This window comes from Gracilinanus agilis, chromosome 1 (assembly GCF_016433145.1).
Source record: "Gracilinanus agilis isolate LMUSP501 chromosome 1, AgileGrace, whole genome shotgun sequence".
Classification (NCBI taxonomy): Eukaryota; Metazoa; Chordata; class Mammalia; order Didelphimorphia; family Didelphidae; genus Gracilinanus; species Gracilinanus agilis.
In genome coordinates this window covers 136,477,477-136,498,672 of record NC_058130.1, presented here as the reverse complement: position 1 = coordinate 136,498,672, position 21,196 = coordinate 136,477,477, and the positions used below count along the sequence as shown (strand labels likewise).

Sequence of the window (21,196 nt, the reverse complement as noted above, 5' to 3'; positions counted from 1 at the left end):
GGAGGTGGAGGTGGAGGTGGGGTAACTACGGTTGGCGTCTTAGCCGTAGACTTCGGCCAAACTCTCGGGGCTCGGGAGCAAAGTCCGTGTTCCTTTAGGCGGTTGAAGGCTCTGATACTACCTTCGCGGCCCAACCTGCCCGCTTTTCCCAGAGTTTGGGGCATTTGTTTATCCAGCACTTGGGGTTCGCTCTTCGGATCCATTTGTTTTTTTCTCTCTAGCGCCCTGCTACCAGTACCAGACGGTTTTTATACCTATTAGTTTGGGTTACATTTTGAAATCTAGCAATAACAATCGCCAACGTTTTAAGATTGCAAATAAATAGTCTCTCATTTATACAACCTTGGCATATAGATACTGTTATCCCCATTTTACTGAAAGTAAAAAGTTTGAAATGGCTTGCTTTGGATAACAGACGAGTGACTGAGGCTGGATTTGCATTTAGGTTTTCATAACTCAAGGCACTGCACACACCACCCTGCTACGGCTACAGAGTTATTTAGGGAAGCACAGCCCTTTCCCCAGTTCGTTTTTCTTCTTGATTCTCTTCCCTACCCATTTTTCATTAAGAATCTCATTATAGGGGGCAGCTAGGTGGCTCAGTGGATTGAGGGCTAGGCCTAGAGTTAGGCGGTCCCCGAGTTCAAATCTGACCTCAAGACACTGTGTGACCCTGGGCAGGTCACTTAACCCCCACTGCTTATCCCTTACTGCTCTTCTGCCCTGGAACCAATATACAGTATTGATTCCAAGATGGAAGGTAAAGATTTTTTTTTAATTTAATGATTCTATTCCATTTGCTACTGCATCATATAAAAGTACCAACAGGCTAGCTGAAGTCTCATTGCCTAGAAGTCTCCCTTCCCCTACCACTGTCCCAGACTATAATATCCTTACTAAATCACTTTTCCCAGAAGAGAAGAGCAGAATGATAGGGAGAAAGAAAAAGCCTAATCTATGAACTTTTCAGTCTCACAGTACTATTCCTTTTTTTCTTTGTACTCTTGCACAATACTGTTAAGTTTTCACTCCTAAAACTGCCATACATAACAGTATAGTAGGAAAAACACTAAATTCTCTTACAGAAGACCCAGGTTCCAGTCCAGTCAGAGCACAAAGTAATTGGACTATTTTGGACAAGTTCTTTAACCTTACTAGAGGTTTGTAAACTGGAAAGAGAAATTAAAATAAAAATGAAAGAACTAAAATTACTTCAAATTCCATTTCAAAGCACCATGTTCTAAAACACCATGAAGTCAGCCCTATCAGAAAAATCTCCTTCCCCACCTTCAGGAATAGATCTTGCTATACCTCCCCCACCATAAAAGAAAAATTCCCAGACTCAGACAGGGAACCTAAGTCTGAAATCTAATGAAAATCAGAGAGCAAGGAACTCAAACAACAGTTATAAGAACTAAAGCTGCAGGGCTAAAAGAAATGTTGGGACAAGGGATCACTATCACCAAATAGTTCCCAAATGACAAATATTTGCCAAGTAGTCATTGATTACCTGGCCTTGTATCAACACCTTGTGAGATTCATGGAGTTTGGGTGAGAGGTTTCAGACCTCACAGAACTACACAGAGGAATCCCCATATTGGGGATTCTTAGGAAGCTCTCAGTGCCTGAGGAATTAAGACATGTGCTGTGTATTTGTTGTAGAAAAACACTGCAACACCCAGTGGTTTTTTCCAGAATAGAAGAAAGCAAGTAGGAAAAATTCAAGTTGATTGGGAAGGGTTGCCACCATTTGGGACATGAATAATGCTAGTAGTTGATGTTTATTTGAGAACTAGGCTAAGGCTGGTGGTCTCCAAATTCCTTTAAATAACGGGGCTTTATTTCTACTTGTCCCTCCCCTTACACCTAGTTTCTCTATGATCACTCCACTACAAACCCCAACAATATAGTCAAGTGAAAGCATTGGGGCTTGCCAGAGGGAAAGAAGCTCCTTATAGTAGATGAGTTTAAATGTCCTTGATACAAAACTTGGAAGTAAACTATGCTGGAGTGACCTCACCTTCTTATTCTCTTTTTTCCTTTCCTCACCCCAAGTTGTCTTCAGCCACCAGCTAAGATATCTCCATTGGCTGTAATAGAGGGGCCTTTTCAGCTGCAAATTCTTAGGTCTGGTCAATCAATATTTATTAAGCACTTACTATGTCTGAGGCAATGGTCTAAGTATTAGGGATACAAAGAAGAGCAAACATAGGCCCTGCCCTCCAGAATTCTGCTTGAGGATGGTAATGCCACAGAGTGGTGTGACAAGAATCATAGTTTGTTTTTTATGAATGAAGGGAGGTGGTCAGAAGTCAGGGACCAGCACACCTAGGTAAACCCCTGTGTAAATGCCACAGTTAAGGATCTGGAAAGCAATAGGTGAAGAAAAAAAGAGCCATGTCGTTTCCCTAGGATGCAAGAAACCATCAGTGGTATTCACTGTTGATAATTCTATAGGTTTTTCCATCATTTGAAGTGGCATGCTATTTAAAAAAAAACAAAATAGTGTTTATTAGCTAGGTCAACTAAGAAAACCTCCAAAAAGTGGGCCATGGAAGGATATACCAGAGAGTCAGTGGACAAAGAGCCAGTGCCAAACAATCCCTAGTCAATACCCATTAGCTTCCTAAGAGATGGTGAGGGATGGTGTGAGCCTATGCCCACAGCCCAAGGTGTCAGAGTAGCAGGACGCCAGTGCATGATGGATGAAGTTTTTAAGGAACTGGATCATGGACTGAACAATGAACATATACATACAAGCAGTTCTTGGCAGTTCCAGGCCAACAGTGTTTGCGAGCTTTTGTTTTTTCTATGTTTCAAGTAAGCAGCATTGATTGAAGCTTAAAAACTAGTCCAACTACACACACACACAATGGGTGTATATCTAAAAATCTGAGTTATGTGTAGACAGAAGCATCATCTCAGTAAGATTTCCATAGCTAAAGAAATCCTGACAGAGGAATCCAGCATGCGAGAGGCAATTTCCAGTCACCATCAGTGGAAAGGAATTTGAGACCCCATTGCAAAAGACAGGATCACTCTGCTGAAGTGATAAGGACTGCAAATTTTGGCCAAAAAATTTGAGTCTGACTCTTAAGACATGACCCAATATATAGTCAAATTGACACTCCTTTCTATTCCTCCCAAAAGACCCTCCATCTCCCAACTTTATGCATTTTCCCTGGCTACCAGGTCTAGAATGCTCTCCCCAATTTCTGCCTCCTGACTTCCTTTAAAATCTAATTTGCAATAAATCTTTCCTGCTTTCCCTTAATATTAATGCCTTTTTCCTCAGAAATTATCCTGTATATGTATTTTTTTTGGCAGGTTGTTAGTACCAAATTTGGTACATGTCATTTCTCCTGTTATAGTGTTAGATTCTTGAGTGTAAGATTTTATTTTGGAATGTTTTGGCCATTCTTTGTAGCTCCGATGCTTACCACAATACCTTACACATAAACCACTTAATAAATGCTTATTAACTTAACTTGCCTGAAGAAACTGCTGAAAGTATTAAGATCTATAATGGGTGATAAAAATCTCTAACATAGACTAAATCTCATAACCCAACAGATGCTGCCAGAAGTCCTTGGACCCTTGTTTGGGACTAATGTCAACAAAGACATTTTTGGACTGAGTCTTTGAAAAGTTGGAATCCAGTCCAACTCCTGTCGTGATGAGATATTAAAGTACTTAATATTGCAAGAGACAACCGTCAGTGTTATTGCTCTCTGCTATGCAACGATATCCTATGTTGTTCTTCAGTGTTTTGATTGTAATGTTAAATGCCTTTAGCCCAAATATTATCTCTGTAAGATTTGTTTCCAAACTATCAAGTAATTGGCTAGAAGGGGTCAACTTTATGTCTCCTCTCCATTATAGGGGCAGGGAGAGGACACACCGATTGCATATTTTTCACAGAAATTCTACTTGTACAATCTGTCTTATACTATGTAACCTGAGTGAGGTCTGGTATTGCTTCTTTGTCTTTGATTTCTATGGGCTACTACTTTAATAGAGTTAGCTAGATTACTCAGTGGCTAGAGTTCTGGGCCTGGAGACAGGAAGACCTAAATTCAAATCCTATAACAAGCTGTGTGACCCTGGGTGAATTACTTCACTTCTGTTTGCCTTAATTCATTGGGGAAGGAAATGGCAAACCACTCCAGTGTCTTTGCCAAGAAAACTACATATTGGGTCATGTCTTAAGAGTCAGACTCGAATGAACAACGGCAACAACTTTAATATGTTCAAGAAGCATATAGTTACTTTCGGAATAATAGCATCACTATTATCTGAACCTATTATCTTAGCTGTATCAGTGACTCAAAAATCCAAGTCATGATTGTATTTATTAAATTAAAATTTGACCTAACAAAAAAACAAGAGATGGGAGGGAATGTGGACAGTTTCCTGATCTTACTCAATTCAGCAAACTTTGAGAGGAAATGTAGGGAAATATAAGTAAGGTAATGGGAAAGCATATCACCCTCAAATAGCTCCACTCTTTAAAAATGGGGCAAACCACAATATACAAATTGTTTGTGGAAATTTATTTTGGCATCTATTGAAATTTGGTACCATAAACACAACCTTATTTTTTAAGGGAATCATGGAAGCAGACAAGTTACATCAATATATGATTTTTGTTAAGTTCAGAAATAATTGTTATTCAGTAGATAATAATAACTACAAAAATTAGTGTTCCTTAATACTTTTTTTTGTTTTCCATACTTATTTGCTAATAAAATATTACTCCTGTATCTCTATAATTAACAATGGGTTTATGAGATGAATCTGAGATTGGTTCTTACTGCTATTCAGGGTTTTCATTTTTTTTTTAAACCCTTACCTTCCATCTTAAAAGTAAAATACTAAGTATTGTTTCCAAGGCAGAAGAGAAGGAAGGGGTGCTAGGCAATTGGGGTAAAGTGACTTACCCCAGGTCACACAGCTAAGAAGTAACTGAGGCCACCTATGAACCCAGGACCTCCCAATTCCAGGCCTGACTATCTAGCCACTGAGCAACCTAGATGCCTCCATCCAGGGTTTTCTGGTGATGTGCAGTCTATCCCTTATTCAATAATACTGAAAATTTTTAGTTTGCAACTTCTTTCCTCACGTTTTTTGGAGTATAATATTGAATAGTCAGCAGACTCTATGGCCCTACTCTCCCAGGTATGGCACAGGTTACATAATAAGGTTAAAGTTTAACTACACATAGTTCTAGTTAGAACTGGCTGCTAAAACTCTCCCACAAGCTTGCTGATGCAGCACAGCTAGAATTCCACCTTCCTCGTCTGAGGTGACCTTCCTGGTTAATTTTTAGAAACCCTACTTTTGTTGTTGGTCCATGTTCCCTGACTCTTTCACCCACCAGCAATGGGACAGCTGCCACAGCCAGCCCTTTGTCTGAGAACCCTATATAAACCCAGGACCCCAGGGGTGCTGTGCCTCTGACCAGAGCCCATCCTTCCTGTTTGTCTGGACCACCTTCCAGCATGCTGCTCTAATGTAGCTCAAGAGGATGGGGGGAGCAAAACCCCCTGGGATTCTAACCCTGAATGAATGCTATCCATCTGTATTGTATCCCCCTTTGCTGAGCTTCACTGTATCATGAATCATTTTGATACATTTGCCACAACTCTACCCTAAGTCAATCAATCAATTAACATTTATTAAATACCATTTAAGTGCCAGGCACTGTGCCAAGTCCTGAGTATACAAAAAGAAGCAAAAAAAAAAAAAAAAAAAAAAAAAAAGTCCCTCTCCCAAACTTATGACCTAGTGAAGGAGACAGCATGGAAACATATCTACAAAGCCAGTAATATATAGGATAAATACAGAAAATTAACAGGAGGAAGGCACTGGAATGAAGAGGAGTCGAAGCAGGCCTCTTGTTAGAAGGTGCTAATTTAGTAGGATTTAAAAGACACAAATGGCCTCAGATGCCATTTCAACCATACTGGGGGCCCTTCCTTGAGGTTTGGGTAGCATGTCCAAGCTGAGCCCCACTGGTGTGGTCAGACCCCTTCCTCCCTATTCCCCAGGACTGCACACCCCTAACTTGTGTCATGTAGCAGAACATACTGAACAGCAGCAACAGATTCTGATGGTGGAAGTCAATTCAAGTACAGAAAATAATCATTTTGACCATTTTCGCCCAATACAAAAAACAGGGATAAGAGTAAGCTGGAAAGGAAGGCAGCAGCTAGATGGCTCAGTGGATAGAGAGCCAATCCTAGGGATGGGGGGTCACGGGTTCAAATTTGACTTCAGATAATTCCAAGCTGTGTGACCCTAGGAAAGTTACTTAACCTCCCAATTGCCTAGCTCTTACCAGTCTTCTGCCTTAAAGCCAATACTTAGTATTGATTCTAAGACAGAAGATTAAAAAAAAAGGGCGGGGGACATAGAGAAACAAAAATACTGAGTGGTCAACATAGATAAGTAGAGAGTTCACTATATTCATGTACACAGCATACCTATATGTCCATTCCTCAGTGACAATGACTTTCAAGATAATGAGGGATCAAAGAGGAGATGCAAAGTAAAATCCCTTTGCACCTTTGTAGTTGAAAAAGTCTACAAAGCTACAAATTAGGAGAAAAATAAAAGTCCCTCAACTCAAACCCCTAGTACTATGGAAAACAGGAAATTCCAAGGCCCAAAGGGTTTGGGGTATCTATTGACTAAGTAGCCATTCCAGGAATTGAGGCAATTAGTCATCTTCCAAATCCTAGTTTTTTAGTGCTGGCCTGAGATAAAACAGGAAGTACCTCAACTATCTTCTTGTGGTAAGGAAATGAAACATCCCACTCAGTTGGATAGACTGAGAGGTCTAGTTCTCAGAACATGGACTTCATGGATTGAGTTTGGTCATTATTCAAGAAAATTTCTGGCTAAGGGAAGAAGGGACAGAGAAATCAATAACTGAGACCAGGACTTTTATGCTAGATAGCCTTTGAACCCAGCTCAAGACCCAGCTCCTTCTTCCCAAATAGAAGTCAAAATCATCGAGACCTCTATAGTTGTTATTCTACAGTTTTCCAGGCCAGTGACTTTCTATTTGTGCCTTCTTAAAAAGAAGCTGTCCCCCAGACTTCCAAGTTAAGATGATGGCAGAATAGAGGCAAGGCAACTTTCTCTCCTTACAAATAGATATAGCATAGCTCCAAAGGACAAGAAAACAAAATCCAAATGAAAGAAGGGACCCCACAATAGGGCACAGTATCGAAGGTACATGGGATTTGGGCACTTCCACACTATAAAGGGGGGGGAAATAGCTCCGATTAAAACGTGAGCAGATCACCCCTACCCCTACCCCACCCACAGTACCAGAGGCAGAGGCTGTGCACCAGAGTTAGAGCACGCAGGGACACAAAGTCTAGCCCCTGGGCAGCTAACTGGCACCACTAGGAGCTTGCCCCTAAGAGCAGCAGGACCTGAAACCCCAGGTAGCTGGAAAACTCAGACCTTGGACACGGGAGTGGGGCTGAGAGGGCAGCAGCAGCACCCAGCACTCTGAGATTCAGGGGAAAACCTCAGGTGTTGGAGCAAGCGTGGGCCAAGTTCTGGGCTGTGTGCAGCTGACTAGGACCACAGGGGCTTGCCCCTGAAAACAGCTAGACCAGAGACCCCAGGAGGCTGGAAAACTCAGACCTTGGACACAGGAGTGGGGCTGAGAGAGGCAGCAGCAGTGCCCATTGCATTCAAACTCAGGGGGAAAACCTCAGGTGGAGGAGCAAGCGTGGGCCAAGTTCTGGGCTCTGGGCAGCTGGCTAGGACCATGGGGACTCGACCCTGAAAACAACTAGACCAGAGACCCCAGGAGGGCCCCCAGAGAAACCAGGAGACTCACAAAGTAGCCTCAGGCAAAAACTGCTCCCTAACTCCATACAAAGAGAATCAGATTGCCTTACTCAGACTTCTGGCGGATAAACCACAATGATGCCAAGCAAAGCCCAAGAAATAAACAAGAAGACCAAGAAAAAAACTCTTAACACTTGATAACTTCTGCACAGAAAAAAACCAGAAAACAGAGAAGGACAAACAAAGACATCCAAACCTTCCCCAAAAAATGGAAATGGGTCACAAGATCTTGAAGAGTTCAAATCTAAGATCATGAGAAAGATGGAAGAGATCTGGCAAAAAAATAACAGTTTAAAAGGCAGAATTTCGCAATTAGAAAGTGAGGCTCAGAAATCAAATAAATTGGTAAGCAAATTAAAGATCAGAAATGAACCAGCTGGAAGCCTTGAAGAACCAGATAGACCACACTGAAAAGGAAAACCAAAAGATTTTAGCTGAAAACCAGTCTATAAAGGCTAGAATTGGACAATTAGAAGCCAATGATCTCACGAGACAACAAGAATTAATAAAGCAAAGTCAAAAGACTGATAAAATAGAAGGAAACATGAAATATTTCAATGAGAAAGTGACAGACCAAGAAAACAGGTTTAGAAGAGACAATCTGAGAATCATTGGTCTTCCTGAAAAAGCAGAAATTAATAGAAATTTGGACTCCATACTAAAAGAAATTATTCAGCAAAATTTCCCAGAAATTCTACAACAAGAGGGCAATATAGACATTGAAAGGATCCATAGATCACCCTCTACACTAGACCCAGAAAAGACAACCCCCAGGAATATAATAGCCAAATTCAAGAGCTTCCAAGTAAAAGAAAAAAATTTTACAAGAAGCCAGAAAGAGACAATTCAGATATCAAGGAGCACCAGTCAGGATCACACAGGATCTGGCAGCCTCCACACTACAAGATCACAAGACTTGGAATATGATATTCAGAAAGGCAAGAGAACTGGGTCTACAACCAAGGATCACCTACCCATCAAAACTGACTATATACTTCCAGGGGAAAGTATGGGCATTCAACAAGATAGAAGATCTCCAAGTATTTGCACAGAAAAGACCAGGACTAAATGGAAAGTTTGATATCCAACCACAAAAACCAAGAGAAACATGAAAAGGTAAATAAGAAACAGAGGGGAAAGAAAGAAAACTCTTATTTTTAAATTTACCTCATTAAGGGCTTTAATAAGATCAAATGATTTCTACTCCTATATGGATAAATGTTATGTGTAATTTTCAAAAACTGTATTCACTATTATAGTAATTAGAAGAATTATTCTTCTAGGGAGATATTGGAGCACTAAATGGTCTAAGATGAGATGGGGTGGGGGAAAAATGAGGGGGTGAATAGTAGATGACACCAAGAGAAACTTGAATGAATAAGAAAAATAGGATATTCTATACCACACAAAGAAAGCAAAGGAAGGGGAGGGGATGAATACTATTATAAGAAGGAGAGGAAGAGAGCATTAAGAGGTACTATTTAAACCTTACTCTCAGCAGAATTAATCCTGAGAGGGAAGAGTAGCTATATCCATTGGGACATAAAATCCTATCTAACCCTACTGAGAAAGTGAGAAGGGATTAACCAAGGGGAGCAGGGGAGTGGGGAGGTCAAAAAAGGGAGAGGAGGAAAGGGGGGAGGGAACTCATTAGGCCTTAGAAAATAAAAAGAGGGGACTAATAAGGGAGGGGGTGGAAAGGGAAGTAAATCAAGGGAGGGGACAAGGGGGACTGGTCTAAAACAAACCACTGATTTAAAAGGGAATAGTGTAAGAAGAAGAGGTAGAACTAGGATAGGATACCAAAATGTTAGGGAATACACAAAACACAACTGATAATTATAACTCTGAATGTGAATGGGATGAACTCACCCATAAAATGGAAGCAAATAGCAGAGTGGATTAGAAACCATAATCCTACCATATGTTGTCTACAAGAAATGCATATGAGGCAGGTGGACATACACGGGTTTAAGGTCAAGGGCTGGAGCAAAATCTTTTGGGCTTTAAATGAGAAAAAAAAAAGGCAGGAGTGGCGATCATGATTTCTGACAAAGCCAAAGTCAAAATAAATATAATTAAAAGAGACAGGGAAAGTAATTACATCCTGATAAAAGGCAGTATAGACAATGAGGAAATAACAGTACTCAACATGTATGCACCAAATGGTATAGCATCCAAATTTCTAAAGGAGAAACTGGCTGAGCTCAAGAAGGAAATAGATAGTGTTATATTGAATCTCTGGGAACTTGAAGTTCATTCAATGATTGACAGATAAGTCAGTTGGATAGAATGTTCCCAGAGAGGCATGCAAAAGGCAGGAGGGGTTGAGAACCCTGAGGAGAAGTTCTGGGTCTTTTACCTGTTCTGAGGCTAGAGATCAGTGTGGATCCTGGTCTTGGAGTGAGAGAGTTGCAAACACTACTCTGCAAGCTCTTCCTGTCCTTGATATACCATTATCAACCTGTACTTGACCACCACCTCGGTGTCTACTGTCCCTAGATATTAGGAGTTTCATCATCTAGTTATCTAGGCTTCCCAGGGCCCGGGAGGGATCTGGAAAGTGGGCAGGAGACGAAGAAGAGGGTGGAAGGGTGGATATATCTCAACTGTTAAGGCTTAAGATCTACAGAAGAAGAAGCTAAAGATTTCCCAGCAGTTTACCTACTCTGGTTTAGCCCTGGCCAGGCTGAACCAGAGGGAAGCTAACATTGTTTCTTCATTTACCTGCAGTTAGGGTTTCAATAGTAGCAATTTAAATAGGGTCTCCTAATACCTTATCCTTCTTATTAATATATATAAAGTGTAAAGTACCTTCCTAAATCAGTTTCAAAGCTTGTTTTGGGAAGGGAGCCAATGCAGTCAGAATATCAACGTTATCCCAGCTGAAGAGCCCATTAATATATCAATTAACCCCAGGTGGGTCCTGAAGGGATAAACCTCTTTGACCTGAAGGATCCTGCCTGGGCAACTGTTATAAAGGAGAAGTGCCATCTTATCTTCTCTGTACATCATTTCTACTACCTCAAATAGATACTAGTGACCTCCTTTAAATATAACAATAGTAAAACCATACTAGTGGGAGATATAAATATTCCTCTTTCAGATCTAGATAAATCAAACCAAAAAATAAGAAAGAGATAAGAGAGGTGAATGAAATCCTAGAAAAATTAGATTTAATAGATATGTGGAGAAAAATAAATAGGGACAAAAAGGAATACACCTTCTTTTCAGCTGCACATGGTACATTCACAAAGATTGACCATGTAATAGGGCATAGAAACATCGCAAACAAATGCAAAAGAGCAGAAATGATAAATGTAACCTTCTCAGATCATAATGCAATAAAAATAATAATTAGTCAGGGCACATGGACAGGCAAATCAAAAACTAATTGGAAATTAAATAATATGATTCTCCAAAACCAGTTAGTTAAAGAAGAAATTATAGAAACAGTCAATAATTTCATTGAAGAGAATGACAATGATGAGACATCCTACCAAACTTTGTGGGATGCAGCTAAGGCAGTACTCAGGGGGAAATTTATATCCTTGAGTGCATATATTAACAAATGAGATAGGGCTCAATGAACTGGGCATGCAAATTAAAAAACTAGAAAGGGAACAAATTAAAAATCCCCAGCTAAAAACCAAATTAGAGATTGCAAAAATTAAAGGAGAAATCAATAAAATTGAAAATAAAAGAACTATTGAATTAATAAATAAGACTAGAAGCTGGTACTTTGAAAAAAACAAACAAAACTGACAAAGTACTGGTCAATCTAATTAAAAAAAGGAAAGAAGAAAACCAAATCATCAGTATCAAAGATGAAAAAGGAGACCTTACTTCTAATGAAGAGGAAATCAAGGCAATCATTAGAAACTATTTTGTGCAATTATATGGTAATAAATACAGCAATCTAGGTGAGATGGATGAATATTTACAAAAATATAAATTGCCTAGATTAACAGTAGAAGAAATAGAATACTTAAATAATCCAATCTCAGAGAAAGAAATTGAACAAGCCATCAAAGAACTCCCTAAGGAAAAATCCCCAGGACCAGATAGATTCACAAGTGAATTCTATCAAACCTTCAAAAAACAACTAATTCCAATACTATACAAACTATTTGACATAATAAGCAAAGAAGGAGTTCTACCAAATTCCTTTTATGATACAAATACGGTACTGATCCCAAAGCTAGGTAGATCAAAAACAGAGAAAGAAAACTACTGACCAATTTCCTTAATGAACATAGATAAAAAAAAATCTTAAACAGAATACTAGCAAAAAGACTCCAGCAAGTGATCACGAGGGTTATTCATTATGATCAGGTGGGATTTATACCAGGAATGCAAGGAAAGTTCAATATCAGGAAAACCATTCACATAATTGACCATATCAAAAAGCAAACCAACAAAAACCACATGATTATCTCAATAGATGCTGAAAAAGCCTTTGACAAAATACAACATCCATTCCTATTGAAAACACTAGAAAGTATAGGAATAGAAGGACCTTTCCTAAAAATAATAAACAGTATATATCTAAAACCATCAACAAGCATCATATGCAATGGGGATAAATTAGAAGCCTTCCCAATAAGATCAGGAGTGAAACAAGAATGCCCACTATCACCTCTATTATTTAACATAGTACTAGAAACACTAGCAGTAGCAATTAGAGAAGAAAAAGAAATTGAAGGTATTAAAATGGGCAATGAGGGGACTAAGCTATCACTCTTTGCAGATGATATGATGGTCTACTAAAAAGATCCTAAAGAATCGACTGAAAAACTAAAAGAAATAACCAACAACTTTAACTAAGTTGCAGGATACAAAATAAATGCACATAAATCATCAGCATTTCTATATATTTCCAACGCATCAGAAAGAGAAACACCATTTAAAATCACCCTAGACAATATAAAATACTTAGGAATCTATCTACCAAAACAAACACAGGAATTATACGAACACAACTACAAAACACTTTCCAAACAAATAAAACTAGATCTAAACAATTGGGAAAAACATTGATTGCTCATGGGTAGGACGAACTAACATAATAAAAATGACCATTCTACCCAAATTAATTTACCTATTTAGTGCCATACCTATCAAACTACCAAAAAACTTTTCTACTGAATTAGAAAAAACTATAACAAAGTTCATTTGGAAGAACAAAAGATCAATAATATCAAGGGAAATAATGAAAAAAAAACATGAAGGAAGGTTGCCTAGCAGTACCAGATATTAAACTATACTATAAAGCAGTCGTCATCAAAACGATATGGTAGACATTAATGCATTGCTGGTGGAGTTGTGAACTGATCCAACCATTCTGGATGGCAATTTGGAACTATGCTCAAAGGGCTATAAAAGAATGCCTGCCCTTTGATCCAGTCATAGCATTGTTGGGTTTGTAGCCCAAAGAGATCATAGATAAAAAAGACTTGTACAAAAATATTTAAACTGCACTTTTTGTGGTGACAAAAAACTAGAAAACGAAGGGATGTCCTTCAATTGGGGAATGGCTAAACAAATTGTGGTATATGCTGGTGATGGAATACTATTATGCTCAAAGGAATAATAAACTGGAGGAATTCCATGTGAACTGGAAAGACTTCCAGGAATTGATATAGAGTGAAAGGAGCAAAGCCTGAAGAACATTGTAAACAGAGACTGATACACTGTGGTAAAATTGAATGTAATGGACTTCTGTACTGGCAGCAATGCAATGACCCAGGACAATTCTGAGGGATTTATGGGAAAGGACACTACCCACATTCAGAGGAAGAACTGCAGGAGTGGAAACACAGAAGAAAAACAACCACTTGAACACATGGGTTGATGCAGGCATGGTTGGGGATGTAGACCCGAAATGACCACACCAATGCAACTACCAATAATATGTAAATAAGTCTTGATTGATGACACATGTTAAAACCAATGGAAATGTGCATTGTATATGGGGGAGGTCGTGAAGTGGGATGAAGGGGAAAGTAAAAACATGACTTATGTAACCATGGAAAATTTTTCTAAAAAAATAAAATATCATTATAAAAAAATTAATTAATTTAAAAAAAAGAAGTGTTCCCCAATTCATTTCAAAGAACTCATGTGCCTATATTACACATCTCAAGGAGGCACTAACCCTCCAAACCTATCAATACCCCTAAAACATAGCTCTCATTTTTCTTGGATATGAATTTTACTTTCTCTGAATTGGCAAAAGCCATATATATTCCCTTCTTATAAAATAACTATTTACAAAATAACAAGTACCACATATGCCAAGTAGCAGAAATATTATGAGCACTTCTACTGCTTTTTTCCCCTGGATCCTTTAAATTGTACTTTCAACTCTAAATTCTCTCCCTTGAAGCTTCCCTAACTCTTCTTCCCTCCTTTGACAAATCAAGAAAGGCAAAATCTGTTGCAATCATGTATAATCAAGATAAAAAGATTCTAGCATTAGCAATGTCCAAAAAACCCCAAACAAACATATACCTTAAACTTTCCTTTTGAGTTCATACCTGCCCTATCTGGAGATGTATAGCATGTTTCATCAGGAGTTCCCTAGAATTATAGTTGATCACCTTCAAAGTTGTTTATTGTCACTCTATTATTATTACTATATTATCATCCTGGTTCTGCTCACTTCATTTTGCATTATCTCATGTGTCTTCTTAGGTTTCTCTGAAATATTCCTTCATCATTTCCTATAGTACAGCAACATTCCATCAACTTCATATACCATAACTTTTCAGCCATTCCCTGATATGATGGGTATCCCCTCAAATTCCAATTCTTTGCTACCACAAAAAGAGTGGTTATATTTTTGTACTTATTGGACTTTTTCCATTCTTTGATCTCTTTAGGATTACTGAGCTAGTATCACTATCCCTGTCTGCACAGTTTAATAGCTTTTGGTTCATAATCCCAAATTGCTTTCCAGAATGGCCAGACCAGCTTTCAGTCCCATCAATGGTGTATTAATGTACCTGTTTTCTCACAACTCCTCCAGCACTTATTCTTTTTTTTTTTTAAACCCTTAACTTCTGTGTATTGACTTATAGGTGGAAGAGTGGTAAAGGTAGGCAATGGGGGTCAAGTGACTTGCCCAGGGTCACACAGCTGGGAAGTGGCTGAGGCTGGATTTGAACCTAGGACCTCCCGTCTCTAGGCCTGGCTCTCAATCCACTGAGCTACCCAGCTGCCCCACTCCAGCACTTATTCTTGAACCAATTCCATATGGCTATTGATAGCTTAGATTTCTTTCTCTGAAAACTGCCTATTCATATCCTTTGACCATTTACCAATTAGGAAACGACTTATGAATTTTTAGCAATCTCAATATATTTTAGAAATAAGGCATTTATCAGAGAATCTTATAAAACAACTTTTTACCAATTCCCTGATTCTCTTCTCATTTTAGCAACATTTGGTTTTCTTTGTGCAAAAATTCTTTAATTTTATGCAATCAAAATTGTTTATCTCCTGTCAACCTGTCTTTTTTTGGTCATGAATTCTTCCTCTATTATTAGATTTGAAAGGTAACTTCTTCACTAATGTCACCCTTTTTGTTTAACTTATGTATTCATTTAGTTGGTCTTAGTATTTGGTGTACAATATTGGTCTATATCTAGTTTCTGACACACCACTTTCCAAATTTCACAAGTTTTTCTCAAATAGCGAGCTCTGGAAACAATAGCTGAGATTTTTGGATCTATCACACACTGTATATTGTGTACCTATTCTGTCCCACTGGCCAACCCATTTCTTTACACCGTACCAAAATGTTTTGACGATTATAGCTTTGTAGAATGGTCGTTTCCTCTTTTTTTCATTAATTCCCTTGATGTTCTTGATCTTTTGTTCTTTAAACTAATTTAATTTTTTTCTGGCTCTATAAAGCAATCCCTTATTAGTTTGGTACAGCCCTAAAGAAGTAAATTAATTAGGTAGCAATTTCATTTTTATTACAGTAGCTCAGCTTACCCATCAGCAATCAATATTTATATATTTTGGCCTACATTTTTGTAAAGATTATTTTCAAAATATGTTCATATAGTTCCTCTGTGTGTCTTGACAGATAGACTTTCAAGTAATCTTGTTATCAGAAGTTATTTTAATTGGAATTCCTTCCTATTGAATAAAATGTTTGCATTCTTCTATAGAGAGATATACATGTATCCACTCAACATCAGAGGTCACAAAGAAAGTCTGGGAAAGGTTATATTATTTTTTTTATTTTTTTATTTTTTTTAAACCCTTAACTTCTGTGTATTGGCTCCTTGGTGGAAGAGTAGTAAGGGTGGGCAATGGGGGTCAAGTGACTTGCTCAGGGTCACACAGCTGGGAAGTGTCTGAGGCCGGATTTGAACCTAGGACCTCCCGTCTCTAGGCCTAACTCTTAATCCACTGAGCTACCCAGTTGCCCCGATTATATTATGTTTTAATGATATAAAAGATTGGAAGGAAGAGGAAAAGGAATATACTTGAATAGGAGGGGGAAACAGGAGAAGAATGGGGTGAATTATCTCATGTAAATGGAGTACACAAAGAAAAATCTATTCAAGAAGGGAGTGTGGGGCAAAGAAGCAAACAACACTTTAATCTCAATCTCATATGAACTGGTCAAAGGAGGAAAAAATATTCATACATATACACATAGTTGAGTACAGAAGTAATTTCATTCAACACAGGAAGAGGAGGAAAAGTGATTACAGCAAAGGCATTATTAATAAAATGGGAAGATTAAGGGAGGAATTGGGATTTTTAAAAGAGTGAGTGAGAGACTCTTAAAGAGTAGGCAAAAAAAAACAAGAAACAAAGTATAAGAAAAAAGGATTGAGAGAAATATATAGCTAACAATAAGCATGAATGGGATAAATTCGCTCATACAAGGGAACAGTATGGCAGAAGGATTAGACACCAGAAAATATGTTGTTTACAAGAAACACTTGAAAAGGAAAGATACACAAGAGAATTAAAATGAGAGGCCAGAGCAATTTATTTTCCTTCACTTAAAGTAAAAAAGACAGGAGTAGCAATCATGATCTCAGATAAAGTAACAACAAAAGAAGACCTGTCTAAGAGAAAAACAAGAAAGACACATTATACTGAAAGGTATTACAATCAATGAATTTATATCAATAATAAACATATGCACCAAATAGAAGAACATCTAAATTCTTAAAGGAAAAATTAAATTAATTTTAGGAAGAAAAATAGTAAAAATATAATATCGTGTTGGGCTTCTCATATCAGATCTATATATTCCTGACCAAAAAAGAAAAAAAAATATTGAATTGGAATAGAAAGTAGTAAACCTATTTCTCAGCTGTGTGTGGCACTTTCACAAAATTGATCAAGTATTAAGTGCATAAAAATCACATAAAAATACAAAAAATCAGAACTATTAAATTCATCTTTTATGACAATACAATAAAAATTATATTCAATAGCCTTTGAAGCAAAACTTAAAAATCAATTAGAAATTAAATAATACAAACTAAACAACAGGTGAATCAAGGAACAAATCATAGAAACAATAATTTCAATAAGATAATGACAATAAAAAGATAGCATACCAAAGCCCGGTTGTACCCAAGGAAGACTTAAGGGAAATGTTATATCTTAAATACTTAAATCAATAAAAGAGAAAGCAGACCAACAAACAGAAGCTTACAAGTAAAAAAGTTAGAAAAAGCAACAAATTTAAACTGCCCCTCCCAATTAAAAATTAAGATGGAAATCTTCAACATTAAAGGAGAGAATTTTTTAAATAGAAAGAAAAAAACCAATTAATTAAAGCTAGGAGCTGGGAGAAAAAGGAAATAGATAAACCATTAGGTAATTTGATTTAACAAAATTATCATTATCAAAAAAGGAAAAGGTAAATTCATAACTGAGAAGAAATTATTAACTACTTTTACAGAGTATGTGTCAATAAAACTGACAAAACTAATATTAGCAACAACCTCATCACTGTCAGGTTACTTCAGAAAAACAGAAACTAGTTATATTGTTTTCTGTGGGGGGGGAAAAATGGAAATATCTCTCTTCATGTATTTATGTTCCTCATATGCAGATGCCAGTGGAGGTCAGGGAGGAGGTAGGAATAATCACATAGAGAGGGACAATCAACTGACAATATTCATGACTCCTTCCTGTTAGTGACAACTGACAACAAATATAGGGATTCCTGAAGAGTGGATAAAAAAGACAGCAAATCTGCTTTATCTAATTCATAATTTTTTGGAGTAACTAAGCTCCAGCATAGAATATTACATTCCCATTTATTTCAAATTCCTTGAGTTTCCTAAAAAGTAAAGGGAGCATTAAACAATGTTAACTCCCCTTCTTTATATAGATTAGTCTATCACAAAATAAACCTTAATGAAGGTCTCATAGGCACATGATACTCAGGAGAGAGTCCTACAAAAATAAGACAAGCACAAGCTCTGCCCATGAGGCGCTCACAATTATTTTAGAGATTTTGATCCCAAGGTACATTTTCCAAGATTTAATAACAGTTGCAAAACAGTCTGAAGATTTGTCAAATTAAGAATGTGCATAAGGTCAAAGTTTTGTGTGTACTCTTCTATGTGTCATAAGGCCAGACCAATGTCTAAAGGGTTTCCCACATTCTTTACATTCATAGGGCTTCTCTCCAGTATGAATTCTCTGATGTTGAGTTAGAGCTGAGCGTTGATTGAAGGCTCTCCCACATTCATCACATTCATAGGGTTTCTCTCCAGTATGAATTCTCTGATGTTGAATAAGGGAAGAGTTCTGGTTGAAGGCTTTCCCACACTCCCTACAATGATAGGGTTTATCTCCAGTATGAATTCTTTGATGTTGAATAAGGTCTGAGCTTACCCTAAAAGCTTTCCCACATTCACTACAAGAATAGGGTTTCACTCCAGTATGAATTTTTTGATGTTTCCTAAGGTAAGAACGTCGGCTAAATGCTTTTCCACACTGAGTACATTTGTGGGGTTTCACTCCTATATGTATTCCCTGATGTTTTCGAAGTTCTGAGTTCTGCTTGAAGGTTTTCTCACATTCGTTACATTCGAATGGTTTCTGGATAGTCTGATTTATTTGATGTACACTAGAAGATGAATTCTGTCTAGAGTTTTGGTCATTTGTAGCAGATATCTGGAGTTTCTCTCCTATTGGAACTCTTTGTTGTGCAACCAGGTTTGAGTTCAAATGGCAACTACACAAACACTCATCATATTTATGGCCATTCTCTCCTAAGGGAGTTTTTTCAGAAGGGATGGTCACTAACATATAATTTCCATCCTGAGAAAGGGAGCCATCTACTTTCTCCATTTTGTTTTCCTGTTGCTTACTTAAAGTGTCTTCACATTCATAGGCTTCTTCAGTATTGGCTCCCTGAGAAACATCCATTGGGCATCTTCCAGATATCTTCTCCTTTGACTCTACTTCTTCAGAAAATTCCTGCTTTGGAAGAGACCACTTGATACCAATCTCAAAATCTGAAATGATCAACAGAAAATACAAATGTCATGTGTGCTGGGTGAAAGTGACCTACTTTAAGGAATACTGACAAAGGTTCACATCTCCAAAGTCCTTTATATACATTACCTGTTTGGAAACTACAACAAACCTTTTGAATAAGCAAGAGATATGATTATCCTCATTTTTATAAATTAGGAAATTAAAGATAAAAGAGGTGACAAGATCATAGATTTAGAGTGGGAAGAGTCTTTAGAGATCATCTATTTCAACCCCCTCTTTTACAGATGAGGAAACTGAGACTAAGAGAGATTAAGTAATTGATCAATGCTATACAGCTAGTGAGTTGTAGAGCTGGGACTAAAATCCAGATTCTAAATCCATCTCCATTTTATTGGTACCACATTGCCTTTTAGAAACAGAATAATCAAAATAAAATTATGTAAAATATGAACACAGTCTGCATACATTTCTGTGAACTTTCACAAATGGTATACCAATTTAGAGGAAATGGTAAGAGGAGACAAGGGTGAAAACACAGGAGCCAAGTGAGGCAGGCCAGAGGTATCTGGTAGAGAGTCAAATGTAGCCCAAAAAATGAGCCATTCTATGACAGTAAGAAAGTAGGAGATAAATCAGAGAAAGTAGGAACCAAAGACAGAGGGAAAGGCCCCATATACAAAAATATTTATAACAGCACTTTTTGTAATGCCAAAGAAGGAAGTGGATGCCCATCACCTGAGGAATGCCTGGACAAACCAGGGCATATAATAGAATATTATTGTGCCATAAGAAATATCAATATGAAGCCCTCAGAAAAACTTGAGAAGCCTTTAATGAATAACACTGCATAAGAACAGATCAAACTCCAGAGAAGAATTTACAAAATCATTATGAGGTGAAGAAAAACAATATTCATAGATTTTGGAACTCTGAACAGTGGAGTGATATAACTTCAGAGGATGGCTAGTAAGACATGCATGTCTCAACAAAGGTCTGGTAAATTATACATATGGAATGAGGCATACATTATCAGGCAAGGCCAATGGGTTTATTTGTTTTGCCTATCTGTAAGTTATGAGTTATAAAGGAGGGCTGGGAGTGAAGGAATTGAGCATTTTAAATGATATACAAAGTCTGAACAAAAAACTGAAAAAAGGCAGAAAAGAGATGAAAAACTAAGCAGGAATACAACATGCTGAATTAGGACTTGGAGAAAAATTGGAGTGTGAGGGAAATGAGCTTTCAAAAGGATGGAAAAGATAAGAGGATATAAAATAAGGGTCTGAGTATTTAGGGGTAAGAATAAAGGAACAATTTCCAATCCAGTGATTTGGATTATTTTTCATATGCTGACTTTCTAGGTTTTGCTATGATTCTCACCCTTGAACTTCCCTCGGTGCTTAGGGCCTCCTCATCCTGTAGCATCTCTCCATCTCTACAACCCTCTCTCCCTGGAACATTGCTCCACAATACCAGCACCCTTCTCCCACTGGTGAGTTCCTCCAAGAACTTTCCAGTTTTCATCACCATGCCCTGGTGATAGAGCAACTTGCCCCACTCTCTACTTTTCTGTGTGGTCTTCCCCACTTAGAATGTAGGCTTCTTGAGGGCAGGAAGTGTCTATCTTTTTCCTTGTATTTGTCTCCCTAGTCCCTAGCACAGTTTTTGGTATATAGTAAGGACTTCATTAACACTTGTTTGCCATGCCAGTGGGACTAGGAAAAAGGAGACATCAAGAGTAAAGGAAAGCAAAGGGGCATCTCAATTCTGTACCTTAAGCATATATCCATAAAAACTTTTCAGTTCTACAGTCCATATTAAACTT

General features: G+C 37.8%; 1 protein-coding gene across 1 annotated transcript in view; it reads right to left on the bottom strand.

Moving 5' to 3' along the window:
* The window catches only part of LOC123248698, a 46,316-nt gene that overhangs the window by 14,917 nt on the left and 10,203 nt on the right, over positions 1–21,196 (bottom strand). Inside the window, exons 3-4 of the mRNA XM_044677556.1 lie at positions 18,473–19,388; positions 30–228 (exon numbers count right to left, since the gene is read on the bottom strand). Coding sequence (XP_044533491.1) covers positions 30–228; positions 18,473–19,388 — 1,115 coding nt within the window. The remainder of the gene's footprint in view (positions 1–29; positions 229–18,472; positions 19,389–21,196) is intronic.